The 15,122-nt window shown below is 41.7% G+C and overlaps 1 protein-coding gene across 3 annotated transcripts in view; it reads right to left on the bottom strand.

Moving 5' to 3' along the window:
- LRCH1 (leucine-rich repeats and calponin homology (CH) domain containing 1) overlaps positions 1–15,122 on the bottom strand; it is a 257,300-nt gene that overhangs the window by 43,450 nt on the left and 198,728 nt on the right. For all 3 annotated transcript variants that reach the window (XM_006837635.1, XM_006837634.1, XM_006837632.1), the window contains exons 10-15: positions 14,007–14,074; positions 10,795–10,881; positions 4,696–4,785; positions 4,555–4,591; positions 1,037–1,090; positions 287–359 (exon numbers count right to left, since the gene is read on the bottom strand). In XM_006837635.1, the coding sequence (XP_006837698.1) occupies positions 287–359; positions 1,037–1,090; positions 4,555–4,591; positions 4,696–4,785; positions 10,795–10,881; positions 14,007–14,074 (409 nt within the window). The remainder of the gene's footprint in view (positions 1–286; positions 360–1,036; positions 1,091–4,554; positions 4,592–4,695; positions 4,786–10,794; positions 10,882–14,006; positions 14,075–15,122) is intronic.

The following is a 15,122-nucleotide window of genomic DNA, read 5'->3' as shown; positions in this document are numbered from 1 at the left end:
ACCCTGTACAGGGTCGCTATGGGTCGGAACCGACTTGATGGCACTTAACAACAACAACAACAACAACAACAGTCCTTTACTGATAACATGAACTAACCAGTGGGAATGCCAAAAGCAAAACTCCAGTATCTGGAATCTCCATGCTAAGCAAGGTACTGATACTAGGAGGCAAACTCGCCAGGGTAGACAAGGATGTTCACGTTCATCACAGATAAATCTGCACAGCTAATGAGAACCACTGAGTTCTTCATTTCAAGCATCCGATTATACTCCACTTGTAATTTACCTGATCGAGGTTTCAGGCCAAACGGAGCTGCGCTGTCTGTGGTAGGAGAGATTGCAGGGGAATTCTCACTCATCTGTTGTGTCAAAAGGAAAAGAAGTTTTTAGAACACTGAGGCAGAGACAGGTGGGCTTCTCCATGTGCAAAGTTTATCACAGAACCACAGCCTTTTATGCATTTGCTGCCATGGAATGAAGTCCTTCACATGGCAAATGTTTCCAATGGCAGAATTTAAATAAGCTGCTTTTTGGGGATATAGTCTCATTTTTTATTTTGTCATTATAAAAATGTTTTACAATTATGCAAAACTGGAAACCCTTTTATATTCCCCAAAACAGGTGTGTGTGAGCATTTGATGATGAACAGACATGCACACACATCCATCCATACTGAGGCTCTCGTAATGAAGACCCATGCACTATGAGACAAGCAGACAAAGCCACACACAGAATCACTCAAGGACAAGATATTTGAAACGCTGCCCATCACACCTATTTTCATTCCGCTTGGGACAAATCTGTGCTCTAGGAGGTTTCCAGAGTTAGCTTTTTAAGAAAATACATACTATAAATATGAATGTTTCATTATAAAAAGGGGAAGAAAAGGCGTGTGAGTGAACGAGAGTGAGATGGATTCTGAGAGAATCTGCAATACTCATGTAACACCTTACAACAGTTTTAGAATCTGTCTTCCTGTAAAAGATGATCCGATTCAGCCACCAAGAAGCAAGTAGCGCACCCTCAGGACACTTACCTCATTTGGAGAATACTGGCTCCCATTACTCTGCGATGCGACATCGTTCTGTACCTTAAAGAAGGAACACTGAACTGTAAACTTACTGAAGTAAGAACTGCACTTTTCTTGATTCCATCATCTCCCTGGTGCACAGGCATGCAATGAAGATACATTAAGTTAATTTATTCATGTAAGGAGCTCTGGTAGCATAGTGGTTACGAATCGGGCTATGAACCTCAGGGTCAGCAGTTCAAAACTACCAGCTGTTCCATGAGAGAAAGATGAGGCTTTCTGCTCCCGTAAAGAGTTACAGCCTCGGAAACCCTGTACAGGGTCGCTATGAGTCGGAACTGACTCCACAGCACATAGCAACAACAACAACAAAGTAGACAAGTAGGTCATACTTAAGATTTCCTAAAAATGTAAAGTCACCTTCCTACAAGTACCTATAAGAACTATTACACAAATATAGATAAACGTCAGAGCAGAGCTGCATCCAAAGTGCTTTACTGTGAACATCAGTTCACCTTTGAGGTCATCAAACTGCCTGCTGCACCTCCCCACACCCTCTCCACAATCTTGTTTTCATTACAGGTTTTTAGAAATGGTCCAAGGCAGCGGCAGTTCTCGAACACACAGAGCTGCACCAGGACCGTCTAATAAATGCTTGTGCCTGGACCCCGAATTACCTGGGCAAATGCCATACTGTCAACTCTGTAGAGTTTGCTTTGGCGACCACTAGTTAAAAGAGTCCTGGTGTGGCACTGTAGGATAAGCACTGAACTGGAAGGTCGTTTGAATGTCAAAGTCAGTGGTTCTAACTCACCGGCCACTCCTCGGAAACTGTATACAGGGTCACCATGAGGTGGAACTGAGTCGACAGCACTTAACAACAACAACAAGTTAAAAGAAACATGTAAGAAATGTCTTTAAGGTAAAACGGGCAGGATTTGGGACTGGCCAGAGAGGAAGGTCGTCGGCATCCTGGCTTCCAGCTGGAGTGACTGGATAGCTAATGGTGCCCCTAAGGGTAAGAAGGAATAAGAGAGCAGATCGAGAGGAAAGTTGACGTGTCAGTTCAGCCATGCAAACAATGAGAACCTTATGGAGGATGGACACACATACCTGAATACTGGGGGCTGAGGATCGAGGCATGAGCTATAGATTTGGAAGTCATTATTATTAATGGGGTGCCTGAGTGCAGGTTTCTCAGGAAGAGCATATGGAAAGACAGGAGCAGCGATGGAGGGCAAACATAGGAGAAAGGCCCACACAAGCTTATTTTGTGCACCTTTGCTTTCTTTTTAGAGACTCTGGGTGGCACAAACGGTTAATACGCTAAGCTGCTGAGCAAAAGGCTGGAGAGTCAAGCTTACCAAGATGTACCTCCGAAAAAAGGCCTAATACTTTACTGCCCCTAAACCACATGCTACAAGGATATTATTTTTATCAATAGACAAATTTGAAATATGAGCGACACATTAGCTAAAAATATAATACCAATGTAAATTTACGAGATTGATAAGTACAATATTATGTAAGGTTCAATCTGTATTGCTAGGAAACATACACTGAAACATTTAGAGTTAAATGGGCATAGTTTATGAAATTTAGCCTAAAATGATTCAGAAAACAAAAGAAAGGAAAACTAAGTGTGTGATGCAGAGAAGGGGAGAGAAACAGAAGAAATGATAGAGTAACTGGGATAAAATGTTAAAAGGTAAGTCTGAGGAGCGGATATGTGAGTGTTGCCTATGTTTTGTTTTTCAAACTTTCATAGGCTTAAATAAAAATGAGATCTGCACAGTATCAAAAGCAGCCTGTCTCAAATGGAGAGAATGGTGGCATGGGCCGGGGCCAGATTCTCTGCCGCTCCACCTTCGGGTAAGGCCAGGATGCTTCCACCCTGGGAAAAGTGACTGGGATAGCGATTCTGCCTACAGACCACACCAAAAACAATAAGTGGGTGGGAAAAAAATAACAAGAGCAGCCAACACTGATTGGGTACCCTGTGCTGTGAGATCTGTCTTGAATCATCTTATTTAATCTTTACAACTAGAATCATCATCATCCCAATTTATGGAAAATGCGGGTAAGGCAAAGAGAAGCTAATTAACTTGTCAACAGTTAGCAATCCTGAGCCAGGACTGATCCCTGAAATAATTCCAAGTCTCTCTGGTTAACAACTAAACCACAGTCTCTGTGAACATGGCTTGTTCCCTGTATCTCTCTTGCTTCCCATATTTCTTGAGCACAAAGACTTGGTTCCCAGACACACAGAACCACATTGAAATCCTGTAATAAATATACCTGGCTGGACCCCAAATCAGTTGAGTAAATCTCATGCTGTCAAGTTCAGCATCAAATTGTTTATTAAGAGTGAGAAACAGTTCATGTGCAGGTACCTCAGGGACTCTGCACTAGTTTGCCCACAATCTTGGTACCTAAAGTGGTCATTCTACCACCATTCAATAAGAGAGGCTAGAAAAGGCTGTATGTACCCCAGGCTCTACTCTGAAGTCAGCATCCCAAGCCAATCTCACTGTGGTGTACAGAGGTAACAATCCTTCTTTGAGATCTTCCCGGCTCATTTCTAGTTTCCTGTCAAAATTGCTTTCTCAACAGCCACCCAAATATCACCCCACATAAAGCTACCATGCCTACCATGACCCTGCTGCCAAGTGCCTCCAGAAGATTCTATTTCACGAGAAATGTTCCCAAATGGCTAGTTCATGTCGAGTTCTTTCTAGTTAATTTCATCTGGCTTGAATGGTGCTACCTCCAGGTTCCAGGCCCAGCGCAGGAAGGGTGTCTCAGAAAACACTTAAGTGAACCCACTGGAAGTAGACAACTCACATCTACTGGCTAGGTTTGCACTTGACTAACAACTGAAACATTGGTAGTTCAAACCTAACCAGGGGCAGCAGAAAGCCTGATGATTGGCTTCCATGGAGACTACAGCCAAGAAAACCCTGTGGGGTCCCTGGAACCATCAAAGGAGAAAAGCAGAGAGTGGGACCCTACTCAGAGAAGGAATGATGCCTAAGATGGAGGCAGAGATAATTACGTGGAGAGATGGAGCAGTTGGGGGATTTAGACACAGGGAGGGAGAGGGGCTGTGTGCTGACGACTAGGGGGCAGGCTTGTAGTGTATACCCTTTGGTCGGTTGATGATGCATGGAGGGGATTGTAACCATGGCAATGAAATATGATAGAATGAATTTAAAACTTAATGTTCTCCCATGTAAACTATCACATAATTCACAATAAAACATTAAAAAAAACAAAACACAAAAACCCTGTGGGGCAGTTCTGCTCCACGACACACAGGGTTGCCAAGACTCAAAACAGACTCCATGGCACTGGGTTTGATACATAATAAGTGGCAAGAGAACTGAAGAGGGTTGAAGGAAGAAAAAGTGGAACATTCTGATGAATGTTCATGAGAGAGCACGTATTTACAGACTATTGTGGACGTGTTCTGCGGCAGTATGGCACACAGAGGAGGATCGTTAGTTCAACCCGAGTAGCCTCACCTCACACACCAGCGACGCCTCCAGATGCATCTGCCCACTGCAGGATAAAACAGAATAAAAAAAGACGTGACGTGAAACTCAAAGCAAACGCTTCAGTGCAAACAGAAAAATCATATTTTTGTTATGAGAATGCTAACATACTTTAATGCAGCATCTTGTAGTTCTAAAGCTTCTGCTGATTCCATGGGATAAAGATTAACAACACTTCTCTCTGTAACGTCTGTATTTAACCTGAGGAGTATGAAAAGATGACAGACATGAACACATTCAGTGAACTGTTATTTTTAATGAATTTGATTGCTTTTGGTCATATTCAGTTTCAAATGTTGTAAAATGTATATTAAAAAGCCTTGGTGGGGAGGGGAGTGATTAACTTTTCAGTCTAGGAGCGGAGGTTCCTAGGACCATCAAGGGAGAGAAGAGCACAGAGCGGGACCCCACCCAGAGAAGCAGTGATGCCTGAAATGGAGGCAGAGATGATGACATGGAGCAATGGAGTAGCTGGGGACTTTGGATCCAGAGAGGGAGAGCGGCTGTGTGCTGAAGACCTGGGGGATACGGGGGAAGGATTGCAGGGTATATCCTTTGGTTGGTTGATGATGCATGGAGGGGATTGTAACCATGGCAATGAGATGAATGATAGAATGAATGTAAAACTAATGTTCTCCTATGTAAACTATCACATAATTCACAATAAAACATATAAGAAAAAAAAAAGCCTTGGTGGCACTGTGGGTTAGGTGATGGGCTACTAATTGCAGAGTTGGCAGTTCAAACCCACCATCCACTGAGGGAGAAAGACGAAGCTAGCTGCTCCTGTAAAGATTTAGAACCTCCTGCGTTCCTTGTGTGGTGCCGTAGAATCAGCACTGGACTTTGAACCACAGGTTGGCAATTGAAACCCACCAGCCGATCCATGAAAACCCTATACAGGGTCACTATGGGTCAGAACCAACTTGATGACAATGGTCTATCCTGATGCTGGAGTGATGAAAAATTTATGGCAAAATTTTCAAACAATATGGTCTTTTCATATCACATGCCAAATAATTTTCCATCCACTTATCTACTATGGAACAGAAATTTCTGATGCGCATAATCTTTATGGGTATCACAAGGTAAATTTTATTCTAGAACCTCATTCATCCACAGAAACTAGTTGTTAAGAGTAAGACATGGTATGTACCTCAAGGACATAAAAGACAGAATTCGTCTATATTAATATTCACTTAAAAATTATAATTCACAATTTGATATGCATTTTTATTTTAAAATTTTCTCACAGAGAGCTTCTAAATGTCTGCAATTTTAGGAGGTGGGACCTTTTTTATGACCAATAAACCAATAATTTCTGTAAGACATATAAAAATTACAAAGTCATTTTAAGGGGTAGAAATGTGTTCTTATTATACATTCATATAAAAAATGCAAACTAACAATCAGAAGTCCTGGAGAGAAGAAAACAAGATAAAGGCAAAACATGACAGCTAAGAAACAGACAAATTTTTTCTGATGTTGAGGTCATATAAAATGTGAAGTTCTCAAATGTAATCCAACAATGAATGGCTTAACTAACTACAAGTAAACCAACAACAACGCCGTGGGTCTCTGACATTTGAGATAAAGGGAAAAAAAAATCACTGCGTATGCAAATTTGATTACTAATATTCAGTACCAAGCAGCTAAAATAAATGGCCTCTGAGGAACTTTATAAAAAGCAAAAACAGGGTCTCTGCTCTTTTACTTACATTGGCTTACAGAAACATGCTTATTACGTAGTGGTTACGAATCGGGCTGTGAACCGTAAGGTCAGCGGTTCGAAACTACCAGTCGCTCCATGGGAGAAAGATGAGGCTTTCTACTCCCGTAAAGATTTACACCCTCGGAAACCCTGTACAGGGTCGCTATGGGTCAGAACCGACTCGACGGCACTTAGCAACAACAACAACAATAATTATTTTAGCATAAATAGGATCTACCACAAACAAAGAAGTGGATTATTATAGGGAGGAAACGAATCCATATAAAGTTGGACAACTTATTATAATTTAAAAATAGCACCCCATAAAGATGCAAATCTGACATTGATCGAAAGGTGACTCCGAGATGTTTTACTCCACAATGTGGAACACATCCACCATTCCAACCCACTCGACAATCTGAGCAACTCATGGACTCAAATATTGCAGAGCTGGGAAGGAACTTGGAGATCCTCAGTCCAACCCACTCATAGAGGATGATGCAATTGAGGCCTGGGACCAGGTGTCAATTCCTCCACCTGCCTTGTATCTTACTCCTGGGTTCGGGTCCAGATTTCCATGCCTGGAGTGCCTGGTGTTGCAAATGGTAAAAGTGCTCTGCTGCTAATGGAAAGGCTGGAGATTCTAGTCCATCCACAGGTGTGTCAGAAGAAAGACCTGGTAGATCTACTTCTGAAAAATCAGCCTTTGGAAAACTTACTGAGAACAATTGTACTCGGACACTCATGGGCTACCATGAGACAAAATCAATTCTATAGCAACTGTTGGCTTCTATTTCACGCAGTTAAATCAACTATGTTCTTGTTGTTCTTAAGTGCCATGGAGTTGGTTCTGACTCAGTGACCCTGTACAGGGTTTCCAAGGAGTGGCTGATGAGTTTGAAGCGCCGACCTTGTGGTTCAAACTGACCTTGCGGTCTAATACTTTATCCCACAGTACCACACCAGGACTCCTTAAATCAACTATACTTATGAGTACAGTTGATATAAGTCAGCTATACTTATAAATAATTCCTCAAGGCAATCTTTATCTACTATAGCTCCAGTTCTCAAAAAGCCAGGGCTGTGCCTTATTCATCTTCATATCCCCCAAGGTGCATATTAGAGATCGCCTGCTCTGTAAGTACTCAATTAATGTCTACAGAGTTAAAAAGCTCTCAAATCAATCACTGAAGATTTCCAACCGTTCACACTCCACCTGACTTTATCGATATCTATGCAGTTGATGTACTCTCACTGGCTCTCTGGGAATCACTCACCATCCTTTTTGTATTTGAAGAGCTCAACTAAGATTGCTGTGTTATCATTTCCATGTTCAACATAAACAAAATCATACCATCTTCATAACTAAACTCCTAAGGCTGCTGAGAAGTTCACCAGGGCTAAGTTTCAGATATAGTTCTCTAATGATCAATTAACTAGTCCTTGTGGAAGAAAACAATGAACGTGCTTGACTGCTAATCATAATGCTAAAGGCTTCAGTATATCCAGAGATGCCTTTAAGAAAGGCCTGGTGATGTATTTACAAAAAATCCACCACTAAACTTGGACATTGGCTACCTTTTAAAATGGGGGGGAGGGGGGTGCTACAAAAACAAGAAGTGACTGGCTTACAAGCTTTCAAGAGGGTACCTAGATCTAGAGGGTATGAAGGAAGGTAGAATCTCCAGTGAGTAGTATCCAATCTGTCTAGGCAGGGCTGATGAAATGAAATGCGGATGGGTCTCTTGTAATACAATAGTTAATAATTGTTATCAGGACTGATTGTGAGGGTTGGAAATGTAAAGGTAGACAGTTTTGTAGCAAGGAGGGGAGTGATTAACTTTTCAGTCTAGGAGCGGAGGTCCCTGGGACCATGAAGGGAGAAGAGCGGAGACAGGACTCTACCCAGAGAAGCAGTGATGCCCAAGATGGAGGCAGAGACAATGATGTGGAGAGATGGAGTAGCTGGGGACTTCAGACCCAGAGAGGGAGAGGGCCTGTGTGCTGACAACCTGGGGTCAGGCTTGTAGTGCATATACCCTTTGGTTGGTTGATGATGCATGGAGGGGATTGTAACCATGGCAATGAAATGATATGCGATAGGATGAATATAAAACTAATGTTCTCCCATGTAAACTATTACATAATTCACAATAAAACATTTTTTTAAAAACCCGCCATTAAAAAGCCTACTATAGAGTGCAGTTCTGTCTGACAAGAATGGGGTCTCTATGAGTTAGGGCTGACTTGATGATAAACTGGTAAAATAGCTATTGTATAATATGAGATATATTGACTTGCTTAAAAACACTTTGTTCATGAGCATTCCATTATCTTTAGCTAAGATTTTTAAACGTATATTCACTGCATATAATGTCTATTATTGGTGAACACCAATTCAAATAAAAAATACCCTGTAACCCTAATCTTTAAGGTGCTCTGGTAGCGCAGTAGTTACTAATCAGGCTGTGAACCTTAAGGTCAGCAGTTCGAAACTACCAGCTGTTCCGTGGCAGAAAGATGAGGATTTCTAAAAGATGAGGCTTTCTGATCCCGTAAAGATTTACAGCCACGGAAACCATGGTTCAGGGTTGTTATGAGTCAGTTCCGACTCCAGGAAACACAACCACCAACCACCAACCCTAATCTTTAGAAATGTACTATTTAGTTAGCCTATCTTTGGCAAATCTGATATAAAGATAGCAGTACTTGATACATCAATTCTTTTGTAACCCGTTGTTGTTGTTAGATGCCATTGAGTCGATACCGACTCATAGCGACCTTATGCACAGCAGAACGAAACAATGTCCGATCCTGGGCCAACCTCACTACTGTTGCCACACTTGAGTCCATAGATGCTGCCACTTGGCCAATCCATCTCGTTGGGGGTCTTCTTCTTTTTCATTGGCCATCCATCTTACCAAACATGATACCCTTCTACAGCGACTGGTCCCTTCTGACAATATATCCAAAGTATGAGAGATGAAGTTTGGCCATCTTGGCCTCTAAGGAGCACTCTGGATGCACTTCTAAAACAGATCTATTGGTTCTTTTGGCAGCCCATGGCACTTTTAGTATTCTTCTCCAACACCATAACTCAAAGGCATCAATTCTTCTACAGTCTTCCTTATTTACTGTCCAGCTTTCGCATACATATGAGGTTTTTGAAAAAAACATGGCTTGAGTCAGGTGCACCTTAGTCTTCAAGCTGACATCTTTGCTCTTCAACACTTTAAAAAGGTCTTGTGCAGCAGATTTGTCTAATGCAATACGTAGTCTGATCTCTTGACTGCTGCTTCCATGAGTGTTGATAGTTGATCCAAGAAGAATGAAGTCCTTGACAACTTCAATCTTTTCTCCATTGATAAGAATGTTGTTTATAGGTCTAGTGGTGAGGATTTTTGTTTTCTTGACATTGAGATATAATCCATACCGGATGGAGGCTGTGCTCTTTGATCTTCATCAGTAAATGTTTTAAGTCCTCTTCACTTTCAGCAAGCAAGGTTATATCATCTGCATATCGCAGGTTGTTAATGAGTCTTCCTCCAATCCTGATGCCACATTTTTCTTCATAGAACCCAGCTTCTAGTATTATTTGCTCAGCATACAGGTTGATTAAGTATGGTGAAAGAATACAACCTTGTCGCACCCCTTTCTTAATTTTAAACCATTCAGTGTTCCCATGTTCTGTTCAAACAACTGCTTCTTGGTCCAGGTACAAATTCCTCATGAGTACAATTAAGTGTTCTGGAATACTCATACTTCGCAGTATTATCCATAGCTTGTTACGATCCACACAATGAAAAGCCTTTGCATAGTCAATAAAGCACAGGTAAACATCTTTCTGATATTCTCTGTAACTCGTATGTTTTTATAAATCAAGGGATGTCTACTGATGTTGATCAATATAAAATGTGTACTTTTCACATATATCTATTTTCTAAGAATTATACCAAAAATTTCTATACGAATCTTGGAGCAAAATGGATAGGGATAATAAATGGGGAGCACTGCCGCTCTAAAGAATCAGCACAGGACTGCAGACCACAAGGTCGATGGTTCAAGCCTACCTGCCGCTCTGTGGGAGAAAGATGAAGATTTCTTCTCCTAGATTTATAACCTCAGAAACCCTATCCAGGGTCTCTATTGACTCAACAGCACTTAACAACAACAGTAGAGAGAGAGGGGATAAATAGTAACGCCTCTAAAAGTTTGGTTCTTAAGAAAACAGTTAAAATGACTCTTTTTTGTTTGTTTTTTAATGGTTAGACTGAACCCAAATTATTTGTATAATTGTTTTTAAAAACTGAGCTAATGTGTTGTTGTTTATTGTAGCCATAGAGTCAGTTCAGACTCATAGCAGCCCTATGTAGGGTTTCTAAGGAGCAGCTGGTGAGTTTGAATCGCTGACCTTGTGGTTCAAATCAACCTTGAGGTCAAGTGCTTATCTCGCAGCATGTACCACACAGGAAATCTGGGCCAAGGAAAGAAACGCCTACCTGTTGGGATCTTGTAGCACATCTACTGCTACTCTCAGCTGCTCGATCATCACTATGTCCATGACCTGGTCTTTGGATGAACTTATTCTGTAACATGAGCCCAAGAAGGAAAGAGATTATGAAAGCAGGAATATCAATCATCCAGCTTCCTAACAACAAACTTTCAAATCTCCATTTAACATAGAAAAAAAAATTGAGCAAATGTAACATTTCAACCAAGACGTGTCAGTGAGCTGCAGAGCATGGTGGGAAAAGCTCCCAGTGGGTGGGTGGAGCCAGTTCTGCTGTAAAGCAGTGCATGCTTAATTCCCACCTGCGATCCTTCATCTGTAGAATCAGGACAATGACTGAGCTTAGTTTGCATACTGGCCTTTCCTGAGGCTCACGGAATAGAACTATCTTCAGTTCAAACAGGTGGCCCAGGTCTATCATTTTCATAGAGTACAGAGCTTCAATGTGGAACAGTGGTTCTCAATACAGGCTCCCTGTGCAGCAAAATCATCCATGAAGCTTACATATATATACATCTAAGGTCGACACAGAATCCATGGCACTTAGCAACAATAACATCTACACACACACACAAACACACACACACTTAATATTCTCAAGTAAGGTTTGAGTGTTTGTATAACCTTTACTAAATTCTACAGCTAGGGCTGAAAACCACAGATGTAGAGTGAGAACAGAGTTCTAGAGCTTTATACAGTTTAAAAATACATATGTCATCCTTTATATTTTATGATTCTATAATCCTGCTATGGCACTGTGGAATAAAGCACTGGATCGCAAGGTCAGTTTGAACCACAAGGTCGGCGGTTCAAACTTGCCAATCGCTCCTTGGAAACAGGGTTTGCTATGGGTTGGAACCAACTCAGCAGCACCTAACAACAACATCATCATCATGCTAGGTGTCCTTGTTTTCAGAAATATAGCCAAGAAAGCACTGATAATACTGGTAATTGATTTGAAAGTAACTCTGCAAAGCATTTACCTCAAGGGCAAGAGCTATCTGATGGTGTTTACTGCCTTCCACTGAGGCAGTCGGGATTCAATAGTAGAATTCTTGCCTTCCACACGGGAGACCCAAGTTAGATTCCCAGCCAATGCACCTCAAATGTAGCTATTTACCATCTATCAGTGGAGGCATGCATATTGCTAAGAAGCTGGAGAGGAATCAATGGAGCTTCCATTAAGATGGGTTAAGAAGAAAAGTCTGACAATCTACTTTGAAAAATCAGCCAATGAAAACCCTGTGGATCAGTGGTCCTATCCACAACCCCATGATTGGATTGGTTGTGGTGCAGACTTGGGCAGCATTTCTTTGAGCATGGGGTCATCATGAGTCATGGAAGACTTAAAAGCAGTTAATGACAACCTTTCCACTATATAATGTAAACCAATGCCTTTCTCTAAATAGAGAAATCTTTAAACAACATAGCAAATCCTCACTAGGGGAAAGAAACCCTGAAAATCACAATGGGGATCCAAGTCTCCATAGCAGATTATGGAAAACAAAATCTACTCTACACAGTCCAAATTGAATTCCCTTAGAAATAGCTCACTGGTGGATAGATCATGCATGCCTTCCCCTAAAAATCTTCCCAAGTAAGGCTTGTTTGTTTGAAGTGTCGTTGAGTTGGTTCTGACTCATAACGACCCTGTGGCTGGTTTCCAAGGCATCGCTGGTGGGTTGGAACCAATGACCTTGTGGTTAGCAGTCCAGTACATACCCTACAGAGCCACACCAGGACTCCAAGACTTTATGGGCAGTAGAGTGTGAAAGATATTAGTTTGGACTATGAGTTCGTGGGTTGAAATCTTGGCTTTGACATTCTGTGATCTAGGGAAAAGATAATTAGATAATTAACATCTGTCTAAACTTTTGTCATCTGTAAAATGGGGGTGATAGAATTTACACGATTATTGTGATTAGCTACCATCTATGAAGGAGCTCTGGTTGCGTAGTGGTGACAAGTTGGGCTCCTAACCTCAAGGTCAGCAGTTCGATACTACCAGCGGCTCCGTGGAAGAAAGAGGAGGCTTTCTGCTCCTGTAAAGATTTACAGCCTTGGATACCCTGTACAGGGTCGCTATGGGTCGGAACCGACTTGATGGCACTTAACAACAACAACATGCAGTTTTTAAGATCAGACTTGGTATGTGTTGTTTAATAAATGTAGCTATTACAACCATCAAATTGGAGACTAGAGCAGTAAATGATCATGGTTTTCTCAGACCTCCAACCTGAACACTTTGGGTAAAGAAGGAGAGCCCATTCCAACAGATCATCTAGGCTCCAATTCTTGGAAAGAATCTAGAATTTGCAGGATAGAAATTCTATCTAATTCTCTGGATCACATTCTCTTGTCAACTTCAACTCAGACAATACTAAAGGTCAAGGAGGAGATGAAGACCTTTCACCATATAGTCTAATACTGAGACATTAAGCATCAGACACACTTAAATTCACAGTTCCTCTGGGTAAGAATCGTGGTTTGCCAAAAGACTGTTGTTGTTAAGCGCTGTCGACTCAGTTCTAAGTCATAGCAACCCTGTATAGGGTTTCCAGGGCGTGGCTGATGAGTCTGCACTGCCGATCTTGTGGTTCAAACCAACCTTGTAGTCCAGTGCTTTGTCCTATAGCACCACACCAGGACTGCAGCATAAGCATACCCATATATTGTTGCATGAGACATGCAACAATGTTATATCTTGCTTATCTAAGAGTCAAATTTAACTTGGTGTCTTCTGTTCTTATCTGTTAAATCTGGTCACATATATCCAGGTGAAAGAATTACTGTCGTAAAACTATCTGACCCCAGAGCCCAGATTTTATCGACTACTTTGCATAGTCTTCATAGTTTAAAACTTTCCAAAATGAACTTGCCATGACTACATTGAAACCATTTCCAAAAGAGGTATGTAACCCAGACATAAGAGGTTTTGTTGTTGTTAGGTGTCATTGAGTCAGTACTGACTCATAGTGACCCCACTATGTACAACAGAATGAAATACTGCCCGGTCCTGGGCTAACCTCTCAATTGTTGCCACATTTGAGCCCACTGATGCTGCCACTTTGCCAACTCACAACCACGGTGCTACCAAAGCTTCTCGATATAACAGGTAGTCTACTGAGAAACAGATCAAAATTCTATCAGGACAGTGAGCTTTGCAGGGACGGTGGCTTGTGACTGGGCCCCGGTACTCACAGTCCCTCTGGCGGCCAGTGGGCGTCCTCTTCTATCCGCAACAGTTCCTCACAGTCTTCTGCCCTACTCTGTGGACAGTAAACACAAGATTCTGCTGAGAACCATGGCTATTCAACCATCAGCACCTGGGCCACTTCACTTGATAGCTTAGAATTGGAAATGTAAAGGTTAACTTTTTGTCCTCCTAGTTCATCCTAACGTGGACAGAGTCTCCCAGAGGCTCGTCAGTCACAGATCCATGCACACACCTGTCAGAAAGCTGGGGTGGAAGAAGGGTCTGTGTGTGTGTGTTGGTGGGAAAGCTATAGTATAAAATACTTTACACAACCGAAAAATACCTCAAATTACATCTAATAGTTTTCATGAGAACAACATCTGGAACTTACGGAAATGTGTTCCTCCCTTTATTTTCCCCAGAGACACAATGCAGAAGGTATATTTAGAAAGGTGTGTCCCACCCACTGGCCTTCCACATGTTTCCTTCCACTTTCATCTGAAATGCTACTTATTTAACTCAATGGACAGAATGGGAGCCAGCTCTGAAAGGGGACACACTGCCCTGGAGAGGAAGGAACCCAGACAGAAAGGACTGTATTCTGCATCTAGGTTCCAGTACATCATCAGCCAACTTGGAAACCAGTTAATTTCCCAGATGTGCCACCGAGGACAAGCTTATTTTGGGTAGGTGGATAGTTGCCCAATGCAGGTCTCTGGCTAGAAAAACAATCAGACTTTTTCTACATTGGTTATATTTGGTGTTATAGAATAAGCATTGAATTGGAACCATTAAGGTTGGTGGTTCGAACCAACTCATAGTGACCATGTATAGGGTTTCTGAAGAGCGGCTGGAGAATCTGAATAGTCTACCATGCAATCCAGTGCAGTTCAAGCCGACCTTGGAGTCCTGGTATGGTTCTGTAGGATTTATTTATATATATATATATCCTATAGTGTGGCATTGTGGGTTAATGCACCAGACTGCAAAACCATCTGAACTACAAGGTCAGCAGTTCAAGCTCACCAGCTGCTCCTCGGAAACCCTACACAGTGTCACTATGGGTCAGAACCGACTTGATGGTACTTCATAACAACAACATATATATGCTCTTATCATTT

The sequence above is a fragment of the Chrysochloris asiatica genome, unplaced genomic scaffold, assembly GCF_000296735.1.
Source record: "Chrysochloris asiatica unplaced genomic scaffold, ChrAsi1.0 scaffold00022, whole genome shotgun sequence".
Lineage (NCBI taxonomy): Eukaryota > Metazoa > Chordata > Mammalia > Afrosoricida > Chrysochloridae > Chrysochloris > Chrysochloris asiatica.
This window is presented reverse-complemented; position numbering and strand designations above follow the sequence as displayed.